The sequence below is a fragment of the Trachinotus anak genome, unplaced genomic scaffold, assembly GCF_046630095.1.
Source record: "Trachinotus anak isolate AG129_WGS33_773 ecotype Australia unplaced genomic scaffold, CSIRO_AGI_Tana_v1 ptg000001l, whole genome shotgun sequence".
NCBI classification, from domain to species: domain Eukaryota; kingdom Metazoa; phylum Chordata; class Actinopteri; order Carangiformes; family Carangidae; genus Trachinotus; species Trachinotus anak.
This window is the reverse complement of record NW_027273852.1, coordinates 11817704-11841955: the sequence shown is the minus strand read 5'-3', so window position 1 is coordinate 11841955 and position 24252 is coordinate 11817704. Positions and strand designations below refer to the sequence as shown.

Genomic DNA, 24252 nt, shown 5'->3' with positions numbered 1-24252 from the left:
ACCCTACAAGAACAGTCAGAGACTGTGATTTTCACAGCATACTTTTTCCCTAATGTCCCGCTTCCCGCTAGCTCTAACCAGGCCCCACCCCTCACCTGAACCAAATGGAGTATTTCCAGTAGGTGAGAACCCGGCTGACACGGGTAATCTTCTGCTATGTGCGACATTTGTGACAGGGCAAAGAAGTTGTGCGGAGTTGCCCTTTCACACAACTCAATTTGCAACTTTCACACAACTCACAGAGCGAGGCTCACTGTTTCCCTGTTTCCAGTCTTTGTGTTAAGCTAAATGGATGCTGGCTGTAGACTTAATTGACAGACATGAGAGTGGTATCAAACATTTTGCCAAGTTTTATCTCCTTAACATTTACGTCCAAAATTCACTTTTGTTTCCCTTGAAACTGTTGCCTTGCCAAGCAACAGTGCAACCATAGTAAGAGAAAATTTCACAACTTTGTAAGACAGTCCACTTGATTTGTCTAACTGAGACAGATGAAGCCTCATTTAAGCTTAAGATGAAGTTTTGGACATTTCTTACAGTAGAGTCAAACCAGGAAAGGATCACTTTACAGCCAGTGTGGACTGGAGGAATGATTACAGCCCCAGTAATGCTGCATTCACATGCTCCGCGGATGGTCCCATTTCCCAAGTTGGGAAACAGTTCAGTGTGTTTTAAGTCAGAATGTGGAAACGACATGGAGATGTGCTCATTTCACAGAGTGTTAAAACAACATGTTGCTGTTTTCAGTATTTACTGCTAAAGAATAACTTTTTAAAGTAATCTATGTCACTCTACATGGACAGCAAATAAAGGTTACAACCTCATACCATATTACAGATCAAATGTTAGCGAAACAATTTATAAACAATATGTGAATCTGCGCCATTAAACAAAAGTTTCTTACCGTGAACCAAACCAAACAACTTAATTTTATCTGTCATGTTTCTGCATATATGATGTCAACTGCATTAAGACAGATCTGATAAAATCTGAACCTATCCTTTAACTTCAAATCATGGATATAGTACATTTCAGCCAATTTTTCTTTGATGTTCTTTGTTTCTCTTGGCCATGAGGAAGTCATTGGTTTTCATTAATTTTTGCACAATATAAATATCAATTCCTTAAATTTTGCTACAGGTAGCCCATCACAACCAACATTTATTCTCTTATTATTGCTAGTGTCACTGTGTGATAATGCAGATTTCAAAAGTTTCAACTGTGTATCTTGTGAAAATGTCACTAGTGAGGGACAGAATGACTGACTTACACAAAAACAAAGGCGTGTATTGGTGCATGCCTTTCTAATTAAGCAGAGTATTGGTTTATATCTACTTTGAAATATACGAAACACAATGATAAATTTATACTCAGCTCAACAACATTTCATCATGCCTGCAGAGGTCATGACCCCCCCCCCCCCCTTCAATCCCTGTCAGGTCAAGAGGTCACGCTAAGCACAACACATTAGCTCTGCATTAGATCCCATTTCTGTTTACTCGTTTTGCAAAAATCCAAACACAGGGACTGTCCTCATTTCAAACAGTAAAATTGCAACATGAGGCATTTCACAAGAAACTGTTTTGAGTTTCGCTGCTATTTACCAGCGTGCAAAGCCAGGAACCCTCCCACTGCAGGAACTCCCCAAACCAGACACTCCCACAACCAGCGCACCCAGGTCTGCGTGTGTCTCCAAGAAAGACGAACCATGCCCAGAGAAGACACTGCCAGGTCGATTTTGTTAACAGGCTTCAGTTTTCAAGTAAAAGCTTATACAAACAAAACAAACAAAAAAAAAAAAAAATCAACACTACGTGGGGCAAGAGAACTTACCGCATGTGCTCCTGTGAGGAGGACGGCCACGGAGACGCACAGAAGCAGCAGCCTGCAGTCAATGAAAGTCACAGCGTTATTGATGCTGATCAGCTGATCATGTGCGGTGCTCATGCCCTGAGCTGAATTGCGTTCACGCTGAGTTTACCTCAGGTTCTTCAGTCCTCTGTTGTGTCGCCCTTGCATGGTCCCACTCATGCGCACCGCAAACTTAAGTCCCACGCCGCTTTCTCAGTTGTAGGGACAACTTCTACAGCATGACTGGCCCACCTGAAACACAGCAGCACCCCCAGTGTTAATAAATGACTGATTATCGATGAGTCCATACATTTGGTCGACATGGTTACAGCCTATGTAAAAGCACAGCTATCCTACTTTAACAGTTCCCTGGGCTGTGAAGAAGTCCTCCAGCGGCTGCTTCACATGCTCACAGGGAACACTTGCGATGATAAATCAGATGTTCTCGAGTGTGTTTCATTCATCAGGAATCATTTTAATCAAATGCATTACTTACAGTCACCCCACGCTCACTCGCCGACGGGTCGGATGAAGGAAACACGGATGACGCGGGGGAAAGGGACCGAGAAGTCTCAGGTGACCGGTAACTGTGGCACCAAAAACCCCCTTAAAATATTGTCACAAAAACGGAAAAGTGTGCCGACTTGTCCCGCTCCTTACCGAGAAAAGTCAAAGTGTTTGTAACAGCAGGGTTGAATCCCTTTGCATGGGTGAGGGTGGTCGTTTTTGGGAGGGGGTGTGGTGCGGCAGAAACAGGACCGAGTTGCACTGATCAGAACCTCACATCGTCTCGGACAAAGATGCAGCCAAACGTGCTGCCTGTGCTCCGTCTATAAGCCGGGAATTACCTGAGGGGGGGAAAAGGACAAGAAGCGGTCGACAGGTGGCTGTTTTGGGGGCACTCCGCACTGTTGCGCACACGGCTCCCACCGCGCACCGTCAAGATGCTGTTACCGTCCGGCACCCTGCTACTGCTGGCGGCTCTCTACTCAAGTGTGGAGCTGACAGGGGCTGAGGTAAGTGGATCTGTAAAGAGTTTGGTTGTGTTTACAGGTGTACCTGTGCATGAAATATCGTTTGAACTGCATCTGATTGTGATCATGTGAGCATCTTTCAAACTGAGCGCCTGAGGAGTTTTTTTTTTTTTCATGTAAAGGCTGTAAAGTCCTGCACATGTCTGTAGCTGGTCTATGTGCATTCAGCTCTGCCTTACATCTGATGTATTCAGTCTGATGACACAGCTCATTAACTGTGGTCACTACTGTTAGTGCGTTAGTCGTTTTAAAATGACCAACAAACATCTGTTATACCATCACTGAGAAGTCTTTGTTCCTGATGTTCATATTTTTGAGTCTGTGGTGATTTTTTTTTGTGGAACTCTTTTCTTTTTGCTTGGTCTCTGTCATGTACGTCTGAACACTTTGAGTTGGGTCCTCTCCCAGTCCAGCCTCCGTCAGTTCTGCTCCTGGAGAGGAGCAGAGAGAGAGAGAGAGGAGGGAGAGGGTGGGGCAGAGTGCTAACAGTAGCTGGAGTGTGTGTGTGTGTGTGTTACAGACAGAAGTATGGCGAGGTAATGAAGGAGCAGATGTGTGTGTGTGTGCAGTTAAACACTGATATGTTTAGATACTCCAGTTTTCATCAATGTGTAGAAACAAATATATTATGGTCTGCTTTCACTGTCCAGGCAGCCAGAGAAGATATATCTCTGGTACCAAAAACAGTTTTCATTTACTTTTTCATTTTTATTAAACATGAAATCCAAGTTTAAGGAATCCATAAACATTATGAAACTTGGTCACTTCTGACTGTAAGTCTGAGGGAAGTGTGAGTATTCTTACTATATGACTCCTCTTTCAACCAGATTTGACTGTCATCATGAAGGTTGGCCATCGTAGTGGGAGAAACAGCAATAACACAGGGTTTTGTTTTGCTGATAAGTTTGATTATGATTTGTCTCACAAACAGAGATCCAATTGTTTCTCTCCCGATATGAGTTCAAGTTCCTCAGCTCAGGATATCTGCTGAGTCCCAATCCAACACACCTCTCAGTGTGGAACTCATCACAATATTTCATTTAGCTGGTGACCTGTCAGGACTGAATAAATGTTACTGATACCAGAAACACTGAATCTTAAACTGGTATAAAAATGGTCTTTATTTTTATGAGGATCGGTGGATACTGATCTGCCATGTTAGACTGCTGCTTCCCTACTCACACTGGTGGTCACTTTCTATTCAGATTTTATTTGGAACATCACTTAGTATGGAGAAAGGACAGCTTTGCACACGGAAGTCCAAATTAATAATTCAATGAAGAAGCCAAGCTTTTGATCAACAAAACTTTATCAGCTCAAATGTTTGACAAATGGGAATCTCACAGCCGGACTAGGTGGTATCCCAGAAGAAGAAAAAATGGGCAATATTTTGATGCTTTGCAGATACAGTTTCCACACATTCAAACTAAAAATGAGTTTAATGAAAAACTTGATGTTTTGTGCTTCATGTCTCCCACAAGAACTGAAAAACCACAGAGATTTTCTGTCTTGTTGGCTCATGTATGTTGAGATTCGGCCTTTTTGTTGAAATGGTCAGCCTCTTCTGAAAGGCTTGTCTTTAGATGTGCTGCTTTATTTAAAGCACGGGTGGATTTTCCAACGGAAACATCTCACATTAGAGAAGCGGAAATCCAGGTGAGTGGGAGCAAACACTGGTCGACTGTATGACATGTAAAGATGAGGAAGAACAGGCTGTTAATCATTTAATATTACTGCACAATGGAGCGATATGTGACGTTTCAGAGAAAATGATGTGTTATCATGTGGACAGTTCCTTCATCTTCCACCGTTGTTGTTGGGATGAATTTTCAGCTGTGATGGATTGTAGCTGTGAGATGTTATCATAAAGAGAAAAAAAAACACTGGGAGAGAAATGATCCAGCACAGTGGTTGCAAATGTCAGCTCAAGAATGATATGATCCACACATTAAAAACTACAGTACCTCACAAGAACTTGTCTCTATGGCTTGTCGCCAAGCTTGACATGGTCAGAGTTTCATACATCCATTTGTTTCCCAGGTTGTGTTGGCAGAAAACTCAGTTGACCTCCCCTTCAGGGAGCTGCGTAGGATAGAAGAGTGTGATGCTGCGAGCCAACATATCAGGTTAAACAAAGCACCAGAAAAAAACTTTTATCCACTGCCTGCCTGGATTTAGAAGCACAAACATGAGACACAGGACATCTGGACAGAGGAGAGGAGAGGAGAGAGGAGGAGAGGAGGTGTATATCCGGCTTAACATCTCTTCACTGATCAGATGAGAAGTAATTCAACATTCAGAATTTTTTTTTTTTTTTTTGGTGAGAGTTGCATATTTTCATGTCCACCCATGGGAGGTTCAGAACAGGAAGTTTGTGACCCTGTCTGGGGCTTTTATATTCATCCAAAGCTGCACAGTGAACAGAAAGTGGCTTTTCCTCACCAGTTACATCCAGGACAGGGGCACAGATACTACAGCCTGAAATGCAGTTATATTTATCACTACACTTAATGTCTTCCTGCTTCTTCCTCTTGCATCAATTGAAATCTGGTATAAGAAATAAATGTTTGGCTCCTGTCCACGAGGCATGTCAGTGTGTCTATCTCTGTCCAGAGATGTGATGTTGACTGAGTATCAGTGCTTCCTGTTTGGGCTCCTGCACAATCAGTGGAGCCCCACTAATGCCAGGACTGAATATTCAGTATAAACAACCACTAATCCATGCAGGCACTTACAAATTTGATAAGCCAAATCGAAGAATAGGCCAGGCTGACTTCAGAAAGGCGATAATAAAAAGATAATCTGTGATTGCCTTTACCCTCTCTATTTAAGGATGAAGCAACAAGCAAATGTTTAGATTTCTGTAGACCTTTGCTCCCATTTTTTTCACTGCATTATCAGATCCTGAGTGAATTTTCTGCTCTGTTTATGCAATATCAACAGAGTAGAGTTTCTCTCCCTTGGCGGTCATTTAATCTGGTCAGAATGAGTCATTAGTAATTCCTAGAGAAGCATGAGGAGGAGGAGGAAGAAGGAGTAAGGAGAAGGGCAGATTAGCAGATTCCAGGAGTGAGAGTTTGTGTGTGGGATGTTGGATGGAGGGATTGGGAACAGCAGTTGCTGGTGGGAAAGAAGAACGTCTCTGTGCTGCCAGGTTTCTGCTCAATGGCTTGGCCATGATGTTCCAGGACAGGGTGAACCCCAGGGAGGATGAGCACAACTCATATATGGAGGAAGCAACACTGAGAGCTGTTAATCCCCAAACACCCTGAGGAATGTGCGCGTATTGTCGGTGGAAAGCCGAGAATCATGATCAGGGCTTGATCTGTCGGTCCTGCTGCCCAAAGTGCAGACAAGGCTGCTTGTTGTTTGGTCTAGGCCTGATCCTGTAGACCATCCTCCTCCCTAACACCCCCACCCCCACAGAGACAACAGCTGACTGTGTCACTGCGACTGGCCACCAAGCAAGCGATGCACCCCGGGAAAACACAGCCTGCCTGACCCCTGTGCCCAGCGTTGTAAAAATGCCTACATTTGGAAGAGTTGGGATTGAGTTTGTGTCTCTGTATTTTGACAGGCGTCTCTGGGTGACAAAGATAATTCTTCTCTGACCCTCATACTCAAGTAGTGTGGCAGGTATGCCCCACTTTCTGACACTGTGTGTGTGTTTCTCTGTGTGTGTTCCCTGTCTGTGCCAAGTAAGGAGAGGATTAAATAGTGGTTAAGCACGGTAAAGCCCCTTTCAATTCCCTGTGGTTCAAGCATCATTGAGAAGGCATTTCATTCAGATTTGTCATGGCTGTATTTTATGTTTTACACAGAAAACGCTTCTTTTGTCCCACGATGATACTTTCGCTCTAACTGCCCAGAGATCAACTTGAGTGTTATCCTCAAGATCAGTTACTTCCCCGCGGTGCGTTGTTATGGTGAAAGTGCAATTAAGCTGTTTAACTGTGAAATTGGTGAGTCATAAATGTAATTTGTGGTTTGGACAGAGATGGTGTAACGGTATACGTTTGTCTGACAGGGAGGTGGGAGGTGGAGAGAGATGGAAAGGGAGGCTGTTAGAAGAGGGGGTGAGGGAGGTGATGGGGTTATGAGCCCCAGAAGCGGAGGAATGTGTGTCGGAGCCAGGGATGATACACCGTGGCAAATCTTTTAGTCTCACTCTCTGGTCCTTGACCTGAACCTCCACCTATCACTGCCAAATTGTCCAAGTGATGGAGGATAATCAAGACAGCGATGATGGTCTCATTAGATTTATGACATGCTGTTTTTTTTTAGTAGACATGAGGTGAAGAGTGAAGTTTTGGCTGTCGTCTGCTTCAGCTGTTCTCTTTGTCAGTCTTTGGCCTGAGAAGCTTTGGTCTTGTCCTGCTTTACTAACAAAGGACAGGTGCAACACTAAAGGCTATTGTTTAGTCAAGGTTTCCATAGAAAGCAAATGTTTCATTACTTTATGGAAACCCTCTTATTATACTTAAGGTCTGTGGCTACGCTGTGTGACTGTGTTTGTATTACCTCCTCAGGACAGTGCAGTTATGGGTCTGGGTGTGTCTGTGTATGGATGTGTGTTTGTGAGTTCACATGCTACAAAGCTACAAAATTGCTGGCTTCAAAGATCTGGAGAAGGTGAAGGTTTATGTTGTCCTATGACAAAAAAGTCATTCTTGAGTTTGTTCCCAGATGATCTGACTAAACTGGATGATGTGAGACTTAGCATGAATCAGTGCTGGTGCCGATGTAAGTAAAACCTTGTTTTTGTTTGACAGAATGAAACTGTAGTAGAAACTGTTCATCCTGTGTAACACCCCTACATAATAAACTAGTTTTTTTTCATGCTGTGCTGCTTTTATTCCATGTAGAGCTCTGCTGAAAGATTTTTGGAAATCCAGGGCTGGAAACCTGCTTTAATGTCTGACACAGAAAATCAGCCAAATGTCTCTTTCTCCTGCATTACACCCTCCTTGTGCATGGGTGTGCATGCGTGTGTGTGTGTGTGTGTGTGTGTGTGTGTGTGTGTGTGTGTGTGTGTGTCTGGAACTGGCTGATCTCCCCATTGCAATACTCAAAATGTACATCGGTCATGCACTGAACTATTTTTGCCCTAAGTGTCTAATATGAAGACACATGCAGAGATGGATGTTCTCAGACAAACACGTGCAGAAGAAGAACTATTTAAACTATTTAAAATAAAAGCTTATTTATGTTGTAGCTCACACTGCACAACACATGACCCCGGGTATGTGTGAGACAGAGACACGTTGTTCATATAAAGATTCATCCGAATCAAATCAAATGAAAAGCTGATCTTTTATACCATACTGCAGAACCGTTCCTGAACTGACGTCTGCATCAGGAGATCAGTCGGGGCAGTTGAGCTTTGCCAGACTGACAGAGCTCACTGCACACAAACAGATGTACACAGACACATTATATAAGTAGTTCAATCAAAGAGCCAAATAAATACTGTAAGTGACAGAGGTAACATGTACTGATGTCAGGAGGGCATTTGAGAGAACATGAGCTCATCTGTTGAGACGTGACACAGTTGGACAGGTTCATGGTGCAGGAGCATACTTGACCCTTTATTTCTGAACTTCCCTGTTTCCACTTTGAAGACTACATTGCCAGTGAGACATTGGTCTTTACAGGTGACCATTAAACTATGGTCTTCCTATAAATTTAGGTGTTTCTTTAAGCCAAATCTGGAAACTCTCCTCATGACTCACAAGGCAACCAGTTGATCATGTCAGGTTTATGTGGTGACGACACCAGCTCCTCCAAACACACGGGTCCCATGGTTCTCGACAGGATAAAGAAACAAAGCAAGTGTCCTCAGCTGAGAAATGATGTTTTAACAATTAGACCTATGTCCAAGAATAAACTCTAGCAGTGGATGTAGTCACATGCTACACACTCTGGCAAGATTTTCCTGCCAGAGGGAGCTATGCACCTACAGATTCCTCCCTCACACACGCTTATCTCTCTCTTTATGGAGTGCAGACGAGATAATTAGCAGAGAGAGCAAGAGACAAGGTCAGTTTGTTTGTTGAGTGGGTAACTGACCGACTTTAGTGATGGCAGATTGAGCCATGATGAATACGGGGGAGCTGGAAAAAGAGACCACATGACTTTACAGATGAAACAACCACATGCTTCATATTTGTCCCATTAAAACTGATTAATGCTCTTGCCAGAATGTGGCGTAAGTGGTGTGGGTCGCCTTTCAACAGGTCGAAGCATTAGATGAATGGAGGCATTTCTTATTTTCTGTCAGCTGAACATGATGGTGATAGTCTGGTTTTTAACTCTATCTGGGCCCTACACCTCTCACTTTAGGCCCCACTTCTTCCTCACGCTCTCCTCATCTTAACTGAGCAAGACTGACCGTGATGGTTTACCAGACATGGCAGCGCCGGAGTGTTATTGCATTTACTTTACAGAGGAGGACTGATAGAAGGAGCAGATTGTGAGTCAGATCCAACTGTAATTCAGAGGACCTGAGAGTGCCTGTGCATCCATACCTACGTCCTTGAACCTTCTTTCCTGGAAGAACAGATGCTTTATTCATCTCCTCCTGTGTTGCTCCTCTGTGCTGCTGCTGCTGGGGGTTGCACTCCGTCGACTTGCTGGACAATAAGAATTGTTCATTTATGTAGCTGCTATTCTACTGAAGAAAAAAAGCTTTAATCAGATAACTCTGAGTAGGAAATAACCTAAGCCGGTCACATGACGTGGTTAACATCGGGAGAAGAGGAGATATGCTAATCTTTCAATGCATAGCAGAGTCTAGGGGTAGATTAAGACGTTTTTAGCTGATACGCGAGCAGAGCTGTTGTCAGAGCTCGGCATCTCTGAAGCCTCAGGGCGGTGAAATCTGTAAGCTACAGTCTCCGTATGTTCAAACAGCAGTAATGTAATGGTGCTGTCGGAGATAAGGCCTGATATGAAAACGGGGGAACAACAGAGAGCAGCTCTGTCTATTAGATAGCTATCAACTGAAGCGTACAGTCTGATAATGGGGCTAAAGGGCCTAATTATCCATTAGTTGGTTGCTGACTTGAAAGTGAAGTGCCGGGCTAAAGGCTGTCTTTCTGTGATCCTTGGAATTTCCTCTTTCTCACACTTATTCTTACTCTTGTTGTGCCAGCTCAGTTATATCTTACATAAAACCCACTGTCTTTGGGGCGATGATATTGATTGCACAAGGGTGTTTCCTCTTTTGAACCAACAACATCAATGTATGTGCGGCATACACCATTGATAAAAAGGATATGACATCGAGCTTGCATGCAGACATATACACACACTTCCTGTATACAGTATCATCCCAGGTGGATGTATTGTATAACTTGTCTCCCAGGTGCTTCCATGTTGAATACGTTGAAACAGAGAAAGAGTTGGTTTCTCTTTCAGATTTTATTTATTAAACTTCCGTTGTCATGCAAGTCATGAAAGGCTGAGTAACACAACTGGAAAGTGAGCAGTTGGTGTGAGAATATTCCAAGAGGGATGTATTCGGTTGGTGCTTGAGTCACAGAGGTCATTCCTTGTCCTCACGTGCTGACGTTATTCCCAGATACCAGAGCACTCTTGAGAGAGACGTGAGGCTGGCCCAACCCCTTCTTGTCTTTGTGAGCATAAAAGGCAAGGAAGAGGCCTTCCTCCTTAGAGAAAGAATGGCTTCCTAAATCCCACATCCTGTGGCACAGTGCAGCACATTCACAGAGGAGCTGAAGCACTCAGAGCTCGGCAGCCGCTCGCATGACCTGAACTGGCTCTTTCTCAGAGAAAACAAACGTCTTAACAAAGTAACTGTTGCTCTCGCTCCCACCTCCTGTCTCTCTCTGTTTCCACCACCCCCTGACCATTTTCTCCCTCTCGCTGCATCAATACCAGATTTGTTCATAGAGAAAACGTGCAAACACTTTTCCTAGTTTACTGTCAGATCTTGTTTCTAGGCCACAGGCATCCAAAACCAATGCAGCTACAAACAGGCAAACAAGAGAAAGATGTGCAGAGGTAGAGCGCTTTCCAATGGCTGTTTGTGTTTATTGGTAGTTGGGCCTACTTGGACCGATCCTGTTCCTGTGGGATTGTTGAAGAATGTTTTTTTTCTCTCACTATGTGGAACAATAACTGCCCAGACCAGTGATGTGTGGGCGACAGAACAGAGCCCTGCACACAAAATAAAAAGTCCACTCTGCACTACTGTAGCAAGAAAGGTTTTTCTGCATGCCGGCCAGATTTCTGTTCTTCGTTTTCAGTTTTCTGTGGCAGAGAGGCAGCGTCTCAGCATCTGAGGGCTAAAAAGTGTGTTTTATACTCAACACAGCTTCAGGGGAAGACTGAAGTCATGGGTGGAGTGCTAGTGTGTGTACATGTGTGTGTTTTTGCAGTCGTTAGAGCCGGAAAGTCCCCTCTAAGACCAAAAGATTAGTTGGAGTCTGGCTTAATTTGTTAACTAGATAACATTTCATCCACATGCACACACACAAACACTCCAACGCTGAGGAAGAGCAGACTTATCAAGATGACCCTAGCTTACTGAAAGCTCTGTTTGAATGTCTAAATCCCCTCTAATGGCCTAACCAGAGGTTATAGGTCAACAGGATGAGTCTGTGAGGGTCATGTGTCTAGTCAAGATGGGATGTGGATGGACTGGCTGATAAAGAGAGGTCATGGACCTTTGTCGCCTAAGGCAGGAATATTGTGTGGAATCAATTGGAAGCTTTAAAGTGCTGAGGAATTTGACTAAATGCTTTTGTGTTTGGTGTGGTTCATGACAACTAAGGACTAAGGAATTATAATGACATTGTTTCATTGAACCTTTTCTGGGCTGTTTGGCTTCAGTCTGGTGGTTTTAAAAGTACCACAACTGTCACATCTCTTGTTTTCTCAACATGTACAGTGAACCATCAGCAGAGAACAGGAGTCTTGACTTATCCCACTACCACTTAAAGATCAGCCAGTTCCATGGATTTTATATTATGCACATATACAGTAAAAGTACACTCGCATACACACACACACACACACACACACACACACACACACACACACACACGCACACATACATACATTACTGTGCCAAGCAGCAGGGCCTGAGAAATTGCCTGAAACAATTTTCCCATTTGCTAAGTTAATTTTGCACGTGAGAATTCCTGGGTGAACTGTGAACATAGCTGGACGGTGCCGTGTTCCTGCTTCATGTCGCATGTGCACTGACATGTTCAACAACTACTGCAGTCCCACTGGAGCTGCATTTCTGCTCCTCTGTCCACAGCTGGACATGTCTGGCTTCACATGTTAGATCCCAGTGTTGACCTTGATAAGTGGGTGATGTCTTTCATGTTTTTTGGGACTTTGAGACCCCACCACTTGTACTTGTTATGGTCTCCTGGCCCCAGATTTGATGACAGGAAACATTAACCTGGTCATGCTTGGTCATGCATGAGCAGACTGGCAACTGACCAGTGCATCTGTTAACATTATTCATTACCTGTGTATATTTGTGAGTGTGTGCGCATGTTTGTTCTCACATATCTTTTGGAAGAGACTTTTGCTCATATTTCATATATTTTCTGATCAATTTTAGAATCAATTTTAGATGTTCTTAGGGGACAATTATAACATTAACTTAAGGTTTATGATTTCAAAGACTTTCACGATGTCTGTTATTCATTGTTATGTTTGTGTGTATATTTGCAAATGCTCATCCATTTGTGTTTTTATGCAGGCATTATTTGGGCCTGTTCATGTGTGTGTGTGTGTGTGTGTGTGTGTGTGAGAACCGCTCTCTGCAGATGCATCTGCTTTTGATTACAGAAGCCCTGAGCGTATTTGGGTGGTGTAGATGAATGCCTGCTGCCTGCAGCCAGACCAGGTCATGTTTTACATCAAATTGGTCTCAGCAAATAAGCGCTACAGGATTCCTTAAATAAAGGAAACAGAAAACATAACCATGTTTTATTGCAGAATGTCTATAACATCTCTGTTGGTGTAGGAATTTGAATTTGGCCTTGGGTTTCTCTGGAGAACTGATTTGAAACTACTGTGTGTCTGTTGTGTGTAATGTCATTGTTATCTGTTTTGTTAATCTGTTGTTTTAATGAAATGACCATGTCTTTTTTGTGCAGTCAAGTGGGCATTAGATAAACAAATAGTTTCATGTTGTGGGAAAAATGCTCATTTGATTTCTTGCCCAGAGTTAAATGAGAATATTGATACCACTCACATATTTGTTCAACATGAAGCTGCAGCCAGCAGCAGGTTAGCATAGCATAAAAAACTGGAAACAGGGGAACAGCTAGCCTGGCTCTCTCTCCTCTGTTAAACCATAACATGTCATTGGTTTTTGAGAGAGTAAAATAAATGAGATACAATATGTTGATTATTGAGCTAGTGCTAGTACACAACGGCTATCCTGACAGAGTTATATTTGATCTTTATTTTAGTTTTTTTAAAGTGATAATTTATGTGGAACATCCAGTGCATGCCTTAAGATATTAATGTTATTATTCAATTAACTGTCATGACGTGTGTAACGTGACAAAAAAGCCATACAGAAACCATCATAGTTTGATTTAAGGCTGAATTATCCCGCTAAATCAATCAAATGTGAAATGGTGCCATCAAACATGAATTTTATGCACTGAAAAGAAGAGAATATGAAATATGTGTAGGGAATCTAGTTCACAGGAGCCGCTGATATGAAAGATTGGTTTGTCTGCTCTTGATATTATATTTGGCAATAAAACATGCTGTGTCACATGGTACCGCTCCAGTTAGCACACGTGCAGCTCACCCTCACACAGACACGCTTGTTTATAGAGCAAGTTGCACCAGGAGCCTTGTCTTCCAAGTAAGGCAGTCAGACAGAGAGTTCCCCTCCTCCACTTCTATTCTCTCATCCCAGCCTCAGAAGGCCAGGAATGTCCGAGCAGCAAAGGTCAACCCAGCAGAGTCTGAAAAAACTTGTCTCTCCTTCTCTACTTATCTTTTATACTTTAACTTTACTCTGTTTATTTCTCTCTCTCTCTCTCTCTTAAATGTGTGTGGCTGAGGGCTGTTGTGGGAACAGCATAGCTGTGGTCAGCAGCACCTGTGATCTTACAGACCGTGAAGAAAAGAAACACTAATAAATAACTGATGCCACAGAAAAGCTGGAATGAGTCAACAGCGCCGAGACACTGAGCTCATGCAGTGTTTGTGATGTCAGAATCAGCTGAGTCATCAGGATTACTTGTGTAGGTGTGTGTTTTCTAGTTTATGTGTATCCTGTTGCTGCCTTGTCTATTACAAGGCATTGTCCTGTATCACAGTGTGCTTCATAACTGTCTCATTTAATGTCACTTAATGAGCCTTGCTGCCAAAGTGAGATCGTTCTGACGTTTAATGGAGTAAAACTATCCTGATTGTCTCCATATGGAGGCCAAGACCCATGAGCATGACTTTATGGAGTGACTTACACAGGTTAAACAGCTATGCCGCTGTAGCAAATTGACTGTAACAGAGCAGGATCTTGTTTGATGGCTCGTAATGTTGGTGTTGTATAAATGGCCTTGAAACATTTGTTATCTGTATAGGAAATGAGATCAACGTTAAAGAGGCACAGGAGCATGTCAGACTCACTTTAACACACTGAAAGAAAAGCTGTATGTCACTTGTTGTTTCAATGGGACTCACTCCATCTACAAAAGAACCCAGATGTTTATGTGAAAGTTCATAGATACAGTCGGTTTAGCAACGTTGCACAATATTTACTGGCGGGACAAAGAGCCAAAATCTCATCGGATGTCATTAAGAGCAATTAAATCATCTAACTTGAAATCAACCCAAACAGCTGGCCGCCCAAAACAGAACCAAATGTAAACGTGAAGCTAAATGATGCAACAATATGGCTAAGTTGTGTACCTCCTTTCACATGGGGATGCTGGTGTTGGTGTATACACAGTCAAGAAGTCATTTGGCAATTTCAGTTTCCTGCACCACAGCGGGGCAAAACAACAGTCACAGGGACAGTCTAGATCTCAGACATTTTTAGGCTTTTGCTGGTACAAAACCATGTGAGAAATCCAGGGGGCAAATTACCACTCACAATATCACATTGTGGTTGCTCAGAATTTGATGTACAACCCTGAATTCTTGAAAACATTAAAGCTGCATTAGTCACTTCTTTCCATTTAGGGGCAGAACTCCACAACAAACGTAACATATATGTTTGACTTTGCTTTTGATTATGGCCTTTCTAATGGTTTACTATGTTCACTAGGTAGTTGCTAACTGACATTTTCACTGAAAACATCTGGAAATGAGATCGATGGGCATGGAAAGATTGAACCAAAAAAGGTTTTGGGCCCTGAAACCAAAACAGTGAGCTCAAAGATGCTAAAACACTCCATTGAGTTGAGGGGAAGTTCTGAGTTGAGTGATAATTCTCTGTTGGTTTGTCATTATGAGCGACCCCATTCACGCCAAATATAGTGATCTGAGGCATTTGTTTATATAAAGATACTGATTGGAACAGTAATAATTTATCTTGTCACTCACTTGTCACTAAGGCAAGGTATGAATGGACACTTTAAAGGATAGCTTCACTTTTTTTTTTTTTTTACATCTATCATAATATAATACTTACATTAAAAGATTATTGGTCTCTTTTATCATTCTTCCTCTCCATACCAGCCATGAAGTGATCCTTAACGCTCAATGCCACTCCAATTTTAGACATGGGGGGAGGGTGTTTTTTTATTAAATGACTCTAACTGGAAAAATGCCCATGTGATTTGGCTGACCCACACTGGTGAAGCCTTATATTTGGCAAAACTTTGGAATGAGGTCCTGATAGGAAGGAATTTCCTCTTGGTCAGTATGTAGAAGAGTAATGATTCCAGCAACCAAAAACTCTTCCAAGATAAAAAAAAAAAGTAACCTATGGTTTGACTGCACTAATGGGAGTAACTGAGGTAAAGGTACAGTAGAGTAGCTATGGTGGCTGAGGTTACAGGTGTATTGATGTGAAGGAGGGCATGCACACATAACAAAACTCTAGGATACAATGCACTGTTATCTGCTTTCCCCCCTTAGTAAAATCCATATCAATGTGGAAGGAAGGCCCCTCTCTGCCCCCCCCCCCCCCCCCCCCCCCCCCCCCCCCCCCCCCCCCACTGTTGAAAAGATAAACTTACAGAAAATTCTCCAGTCAAATCATTTTCTCTTTTCACTCCACTGGGCCAGGAAAACATGTTTTGTTTTCTGCACTCAACAAACAGGCTTCCACAGCACTTGTTTCCTGGTAAGAGGAGTCACAACTTTGGTACATGACTAAAAGATGTTCAGCTCCATAACTGAATGTCTTATTGGTTTATGCTGCTGGCTATAGTCTTTATTACTGTGTGTGTGTGTGTGTGTGTGTGTGTGTGTGTGTGTGTGTCTGTCTGTCTGTCTGTCTGTCTGTTTTTCTGTAATTTTTTTTTCAGTGAATTTCAGTGAAAGGTTGTTTGTGTGTATTTTAAGCAAGGAGAATTCATTTAATCCAATTCATACAGTCATAAATATGATAATTGCATTGCCTTGATTGGCTCTAATGATATTTGTCTGATAGCCATTATGCTAGGTTATTTTAGTGTTGTGTCTGTTAATGGTGTTTTATTTGCTTGCGTGTGTACTGACCATGAATATACATGTGTAAAAAAAAGTGGGATATGAAATGACCAATCCTCCCACGCTTACTTCCCTAGGGGTTTGTGAGATACTTCAGCGGTAGTGGGAGGTTATGGCAGGAATGTGATGTTGTTTTAAAGAAAAAGTCTGTAGACGACATCGACCAGATGTTTGTGTGAGCTTCATTTTCCTTTAACATGGAAGGAGAGATGCAGTGAAACACCTACAGCTGTTGTAAATGTACAGTCAGTGTGGAGCAGTGCCGTGGTGAGAACGCTTCTGCCCCCATGTGGTAATAATCAGTACTGCTGTAATCCCATACACGAAACCTGTGTTCAAAATGTAAGCAGCAGGGAAAGATATCGACAATGCTTCACGTGAAATAAAAGAGGGAACAGGGAAGTACACTTGCCGTGTTTGCAGGTCGGCTGCACTACATGAGGAGTGGATGTGCCCACTTTAGCAAAAACAACAGAGGCAGTGAGTCACACAGGCACAGAAACCCAAAGCACAAACTGAATGACTTTACCCCACAGGGTGCAACAAAAGTGACCCTCTGTGTAGGTCTGGCAAAAATCCTGTTGCCCTCACAAAAGCTCAGAATTGTGCAAATAACCTTTTCCCTCCATTGCTCATCCTTTGTACAGATTTAAGATGCTTCAAGTCAGTAACAGGATGTTTCATGAGAAAATTGAGGTCAGGAATGCAGTTTGACTCTGTGCGGTTGAGATATGGTCCTGTATTGATTGGTTGTGGAAAAGTTGGTTCTTCACTCTGAAGGCCTGAGCGATGCACAGCACAGAAACTGATCAGAGGCAACAACCGAAGGAACACTGTTGCAAATCAAGCAGCCTAAGTGGTTAGAGTAGAGCTGAAGTCCCATTCTTGACCTTGGAAACAGTAGTTGACAAAACAATTTCAACCCAAGGTCCATTTAGTAGCTGTTCTGGAGCTTTCAACTTTATCGTGCAATCTTCCACAGCAGATGTGGTGTGCTCAGCTGTAATGGAGTTGTAAATGTTCATATGTAAATATTTATCCAACTCCATCAGCCGAGGAAGATCGTGTGATAAGAGTAAAAGCTCCAGAAAAGCTATTAAATGGACCTTGTCATTTGCTGTTTCCATGGTTGAACTTTTGGTTGAGATTTTGAAGCTCAACTTTTAAACCAACATGGATGTGAAGTCTTTAAGATGCCTAGAAAATGGTCATTTGAACATCGACAATTCATCAACAACTGGGCAAACTAACTCCTGAGGAAGATTTTATGATGTGAGTGAAAGCTCTGGAACTAACATAGAAATGGACCTTTTGTAAGTTTGTTTTGTCATAGTATTGTATTTCCTCTATTTCTGCCCTGTGAGGTGAGGTCAGTGACTACAATAAGCTGAATCTGGAAACATAGGTAGAAATAATGCCTGATCCATGCAAGCTGTTATGTAACGGGCAGTACTTGCCTCAGCCATGATGGAACTGCAGCTCTTATGTGGATTCAGTTATGCAACAGCTCTATACACTCACTCTTGGTTTACATTAAAAGTGTTTGTGTTAACGTTGGGATCTCTGGACCAGCATCTCTAGCTGGCCGAGGCCTGTAATCTCGAGAGCAAACATTACTCATCACTTCCTCTCTCCTGAGCTCATCTCACTGTTGGACTTACGTATCTAATGATGTCAGACATGTCGAGCAAGTGTTGTTTAAACATCAGGCCTTTTGGGATGAGGCTTGATGAAAGCCCCAGAACCTCTGACACATTACGCAGAGCACCGAGATACAGTATATCAGTCTACATTATAACGGCCTGTGAACGTGCCTCTTTGTACTGTGCGTGAATCTTGGTAGTTACGCCCACTTCATCCTCTTCTTCAGTTGGCATTTTGTGCATTTCCCTGCCAGCTCAACATTCACAGAGACGCTGTCATATACACACAGTTATGATGAGGCACGTTTTGCACAGCGCCCAGTAATGCAAACACTCTGCAAGCATGCGTCATATTGATTTTTCACAGTTTGGTGACATCCAGGCCTGCCATCCAGACTTAGGAATGGCATAAACACTTGTCCAGAGACACGTGAGGCTGTCTGCTTGGAGAGGTTTACTGGCTCTGATACAGTTTCTTCAGGGCTCAGTGACTCACCAGCCACTGTATATTCACAGCGGACATTAACACTCATCACTGTAGAGCCTCGGGGCTCTGCTCAGTCTGTTTGCTCTGTGCAAGATCATGCTGTTTGGACAGAGTAACATCATCTTCATCTCTTTATTTTCTCACATTCTCTGGATCCAGCAAAATCCCATATGTGCACACCCTCTACTGTGCTGGTCTGTGCCACAATGCAGAATACTCAGCTGCGAGTAAAGACACAGCATTTACAATATTACTTGAGTGAAGGTTTTATCTTTTTGAATAAATGTACCTTCAGTATCATAACTAAAACTACTAATTTCGACCCCCTACAATGCTCTGTAGAAATTACTACTATATATATTACACCATTGGGTTATTGTTACAGATACAAACAATATAAGCACAATTAAAATGTTGTAGTCAATTAACTTTTTAGAAAAACTATGTCCAGTCAGGTTCTGGTAATGTCAGCTAACTATGAATGACATTGTCTGCACAGGTTTACAGTAAAAGCCTAGTACTGCCTTGTCATTAAAATGCATTTATTGTAAAGCACATGCAGGAAGTGATGAGTATCAAATCTAGCTTCATCAATGAAAATGAGCTCATTGCAGTAAATAAACAAAGCCGAACAGAAAACTTTATTGGATGTCAGATGGACAGATCTGGTCGATACCCATCAGTATCAGGGCTAATACCCATCCAATGACTGGATCAGGGCATCTCTGCTCACGCATGAATGTAGTGAAGTAGAAGTATAAAAATATAAAATGGAAGGGATTAAGTAAAGGTACATCTGAGCTGTACTGTTCTTGATTCAGTTTCTTTTGCCATCTTCCTCCATTGTCTGTATGCTTGTTTCATCATGGGCTTGTGTTTGAACTGGTAAAGCCATCATCCACCTTTTACCTCTATGGTGTAGGCCTATAGAAATGGTATTTATGTTGGAAATGGTTCCATGGCTTGTGGTATAGAAAGATAGTCATGGCCCTCATCATACTATATACCTGAGGATCTGTAGATAAGGGCTTCTTAAGATCCCTCTTTCCTGCAAAGCCCAGATACCAAATCAGGCAGCAAGGACTCATTAAAAAGACGTCCTTTTTGTGCAGATGACAGTTGGGTCTTTGTACCATTGCTCCCATCTGGTGTTTGGGTTTATGACGATGCATAACGGACGTAGAAGGAAAACAAACAGGAGAAATCAAAGAAACGCCACTTTGATCCACCTGCAGATTACTGCACTGTGTTTGGAGATCCAGCAGTAGACATCACAGGGTGGTGGCTTTTCATCACACACCCAAGCGCACATAGCGTCCTCATTGTTTGTGTCAGTTTGAGGCTTGGATTCCCCTGTCATGCCTGCCAACATGCAGGAATGTCTGCTCAGTTAAGTTTTGTCTTAAAAGGGATTGAGGAAAACTGCAGACAAGGGGGAAAAAAATCAGAGACAGACAGAGAGCAACAGGTGAATGAGGGAATACTAAAGCAATACTAAACCACAAGCAGCAGTGATTTACTGTAGTGGTGCTGACAATATGCAAGCGTGTTCCCTCATTGCATTAGCGTGCCTTAACTCCCTTGGTGAATTGTCAAAAAAATCGTGTTAATCCAGCACCAGGAGCTCTTATTGCTGCTTTGCCCTAATAAAACACACATGTGTTTCATTCACCTTTCTCTGCTGTTAGTCTTATGAAACTAATCTGATCCAAAGCAGATGTTCCTGAAGGTTTGTGGTGGCATGTTAGAAAAAAAAAAAACAATTAAATAAGACCAGAAGGGCAGAGGTGGGATGGAGTGAATGAGAGGTGTGTGAGGAAGCAAGAATAGGAAATGACATAGTGTAGGAGGCCACACATGTGCAATACAGTGCAAATAAAGGAGAACAAGTGCACAGTGACAGGGTATGGGCAGCTGGGGCTTATGATCCTGAGAGTGGAGCATGTTTCTCATGGTTTCCCACAATTCTAGGGCCACATATTGATTCAGTCATCTGGTATGTTGGAGGGGACTGTGTGTAACAGGGAAGACGGGGAATATGTTTGGCTGGAGTAATGAGTTATAGAAAATGTAGAATTAAGAGTGACTTATGTATGAGATGTCAGGTTTAGACAGTTGGGAAGAGTTCACAATGAATGATAATGGAGCCATTTATTTAGTGTGTGTGTGTGTGTGTGAGGGGGAATGAAAGACCGACAGAGAGAAATATTTGTGGGCAGCATATTTGTGCGCTCTCTACCACAGGCTGCAGAGCCTGTCCAAAGCCCTGACAGGATTTTGGCTAGAAGCCTTGCACGTGAGTCTACCAACAGCTGGAAGATGGAGGGAAAAGGAGGAGAGAAGCAATGGAAGAGAGAGCCAAAGCAGTTGAGGCCAGTTCCCAGGCTCCAGCCTCTGGAGACCCCTGAGGAGAGGAAGCGGGTGGAGGGGGTGGGGGGGGGGGGGGGACTGGAAGCAGCTGCATTGATGTCCTCATGCCTGCAAAGAGTGCTTCAAAGTTAATCAGTGAGCCCTTGATATGGCTTAAAAGTAACCTGATTACAGGAAATAGAGCCTTTCTTGATTTTCAGTAATATTATCAGTAAAATTAAAGCTGCTATAGTCGATATATTGATGTTAACAATGGATCAAAGCGTATGTGAACAGGGTTGCAGATCATTATCGCCCAAATCTGCAGTTCTCTTTAGCTGTGTGGAGCTTTTTTAGTATCTTTTGGCAACTTTTTTTTGCAACTTCACTGTTTTTGTTCACTCTCACTCGCTCTCATCAGGGTCATTTTCAGATGTAGCTAGTAGCTGTTTTCAACAAGATAAACTTACTGTATCCTACATTAGCAACTGTGGTGAAAAAAATCTCCAGGATCCAGATATTTTTCTTGAGTTAAAAGTAGAGCGAATTAATGCAGATTTAAGACGCAACTGACTGCAGAGAGGTGGTAAACTCATGAATCATCCTTTTACTCGCCTGTGTTTAAAAGAAACACATTTTGCTCATTTTGATTTATAAATCTTCATCTGTGGGACAGATCAGCAAGGCTTGCATGAAAACACTACAGGAATCTGTTCAGCTGCTCACTGTTGTGATTTACAGTGTCAGTAGAATAACTACGATGAATAAAAAAATAAAAGAATGGTGGGATTGTAGCACAACTTTCAACATTAAATTTCCCTCAGCAGGTGTCTGTATACACCATCTCCATTGGTGCTCTTCTCCTAATGTTTATTTTCTTCTCCTCTCAAACACAATTTTCTGTTCTTTTTTCTTTTTTTGTCATCCAAGTGACAGATCATTTATTTTCATCTTTCTCTTCACCCTCAGGGTTGCGGGGCATCATGTGGAAAATGTGACTGCAGTGGCGTGAAAGGAGCAAAGGTGAGACTTCTGTTCATGATTTCATTTGCCAGTTTCACCAACTGTCAAATTCTTATCTCCTTTTTTCACTTATTTGATATTAGACATGTGCTGATTGACTCATTGATGCCAAGTGCAGGCTTTGTACGCTCACAGCAGGCTGAAGCAGCTGGGACAGTGCTCGTTGTGTACTGACTAATGGGGTCAGTTCAGTGGGACCGACTGTAGCTGGGTCTGGGTGGAAAAGTAGTGTATGGGGCTCAGTCACGGAGCAGAGACCAGGAGGGGAACAAAGATCAGTTTGAATTAGAGCATGTCCGGACACACAGATGGGCTGAAGGCTTTATTCCCATCTGATGGAAGGAATCTCAGATACAGATGTACAGAAGTGGTGGGGACACTAGCCATGAGCTGGCTGTGAGCCCTTGAGCTGTCAGCACTCCACCATGGCTGTTAATCACTGACCTGAAACACAAAAAGTTGGTAATAACTGGCTTGGGAAAAGATAGTTTTACAGATTTTTTTTTCTATAAGGACAACTGCTGTATTGACAGTAGCTATGGTAAAACACAATCCAAATTACAAATGGACATTAAAGGACATTCTGTGTTTTTCACAGAATTTTTGTTTGCAAAATGAAAACCTTGAGACCAAAACCAGCAATGAATCCATCTGGTGTCAAGACCTCCATTGTTGTCCCCAAAACATTCAACATACACCAGTGAACTACACTATTGCACCGGTTGACATGTTTCTTTACAACAATGAACATGGGCACTGTAGTTTATTTTCAGTCAATCAAACACCACACAAGAACACCAACTCCACAGCAGAAAATAGTTCCCCAGACATGCACCGTTCACTCCCACTTGAGTTACATTTGTTATTTAAAAAATGAAACTATATATCTGTGACCCATTTTAAAACAGGACACTTCAACAGGAATGAATTGACTTAGGGATGAGTGTCACATACAGGACAGGCATGTCATTAAGTATTTAGAAACATACTAAGACCGTGTTGCTTTTGGTCTTTTCATTTGTTTAATTTGTTGATAATAAGAAAAATACATAATATCACCAGTCTTATCTTTCAAGCTGTAACTGGCCTTTTGTATGTTTGAGGTTTGTGGTTTGTGGTTTTAGTCAGAAACAAGTACATACAGTATTTTCTTTCCCCATGGCACAAATATAAATATGTGCTTACTTTATAAACTGCTATTTATTGTGTGAGTGATCTCTCAGCTCCTAACCCTGGGGGTCAAGACGGCCACAAAGGGCCACGAAATTATTAACAGGACAGAACCCAGGAAAAACATAATATCAGCCTCACAACATAATGTTTGGTTTTCCAGACTGTCCTCTTATCTGTGCTTTTTTACAAGAGAATTATGGGATCATTCTAAAAAAACAAAAACAGAAATAAAACAAAACAAAAAAAAATAACTCACTGTTTGGTTGAACTGGTCACGACCAGTGGACATAAGCAACCTGTAACAAGGGGTCACAAGATTTCTTTATTTTATGTTGTCACAAGCGAGAAAAAGTCAGGAACCACGGCCCTAAAGCACTTGCAACTAGGTCAGTTTATTTTGCACTGCTACTCCTGCTGTTTGTGTGTAACATGTATATTATTGGCTCAGTTATATCAGCGACTGCAGAATGTTATCTATCCTCTTAGTGCAACAGTCTGGCCTTTTATGGCTCATTCTTACAGCAACAGTAGCCAAACATCCAGCTCACCCAACAACAACAGATGTACTGACTGTGTTCAGTGGAACCCGGCGAGTCCACTGTGGATTCAAAGCACCTCTGTTTTTTCTAAGTTGCTGAAAGGCCCCAAACAGCCTACGCAAAATCTCCAGTGAGCTTTATTTCTAATTACATCACTTCCTGAAGTTTCACAACAGGGGTTGCCGTGGTAACCCTTAGATGATTCCCATGGTTCAAATAATGCAATATTTCTTGACTGAAGGAAGTCAGTTGTGATGCGCTCAGGGAATGGGAATATACTGAAAACTAATAACTTCAGAATGACTGTTTTTTATTTACTGATAAGTTTTACTCATCAGTGCTCATGCCTGGCTCTCCCTCGTGAAACAATGCTGCCATCTAGTGGCAGATAGTGAAAACAATATAGCTGAGTCTTTCTGGGTCAGTTTTAGGTCACTGTCACAGAAGAGGATTTGATGTGACCAGTATTTCTTTCTTTTGTTTTC

General features: G+C 42.3%; 2 protein-coding genes across 3 annotated transcripts in view; one reads left to right on the top strand and one right to left on the bottom strand.

Annotated features, from left to right (window-relative positions):
• Positions 1 to 2606, bottom strand: part of col4a2 (collagen, type IV, alpha 2) — a 59350-nt gene extending 56744 nt beyond the window's left edge. For both annotated transcript variants that reach the window (XM_071476577.1, XM_071476585.1), the window contains exons 1-3: positions 2348 to 2606; positions 1982 to 2103; positions 1834 to 1885 (exon numbers count right to left, since the gene is read on the bottom strand). In XM_071476577.1, coding sequence (XP_071332678.1) covers positions 1834 to 1885; positions 1982 to 2031 — 102 coding nt within the window. In that variant the 5' untranslated portion in view covers positions 2032 to 2103; positions 2348 to 2606. The remainder of the gene's footprint in view (positions 1 to 1833; positions 1886 to 1981; positions 2104 to 2347) is intronic.
• A 38-nt stretch (positions 2607 to 2644) lies between these two features.
• Positions 2645 to 24252, top strand: part of col4a1 (collagen, type IV, alpha 1) — a 42556-nt gene continuing 20948 nt past the window's right edge. Inside the window, exons 1-2 of the mRNA XM_071476599.1 lie at positions 2645 to 2867; positions 22002 to 22055. Of these exons, the coding sequence (XP_071332700.1) occupies positions 2796 to 2867; positions 22002 to 22055 (126 nt within the window). The 5' untranslated portion in view covers positions 2645 to 2795. The remainder of the gene's footprint in view (positions 2868 to 22001; positions 22056 to 24252) is intronic.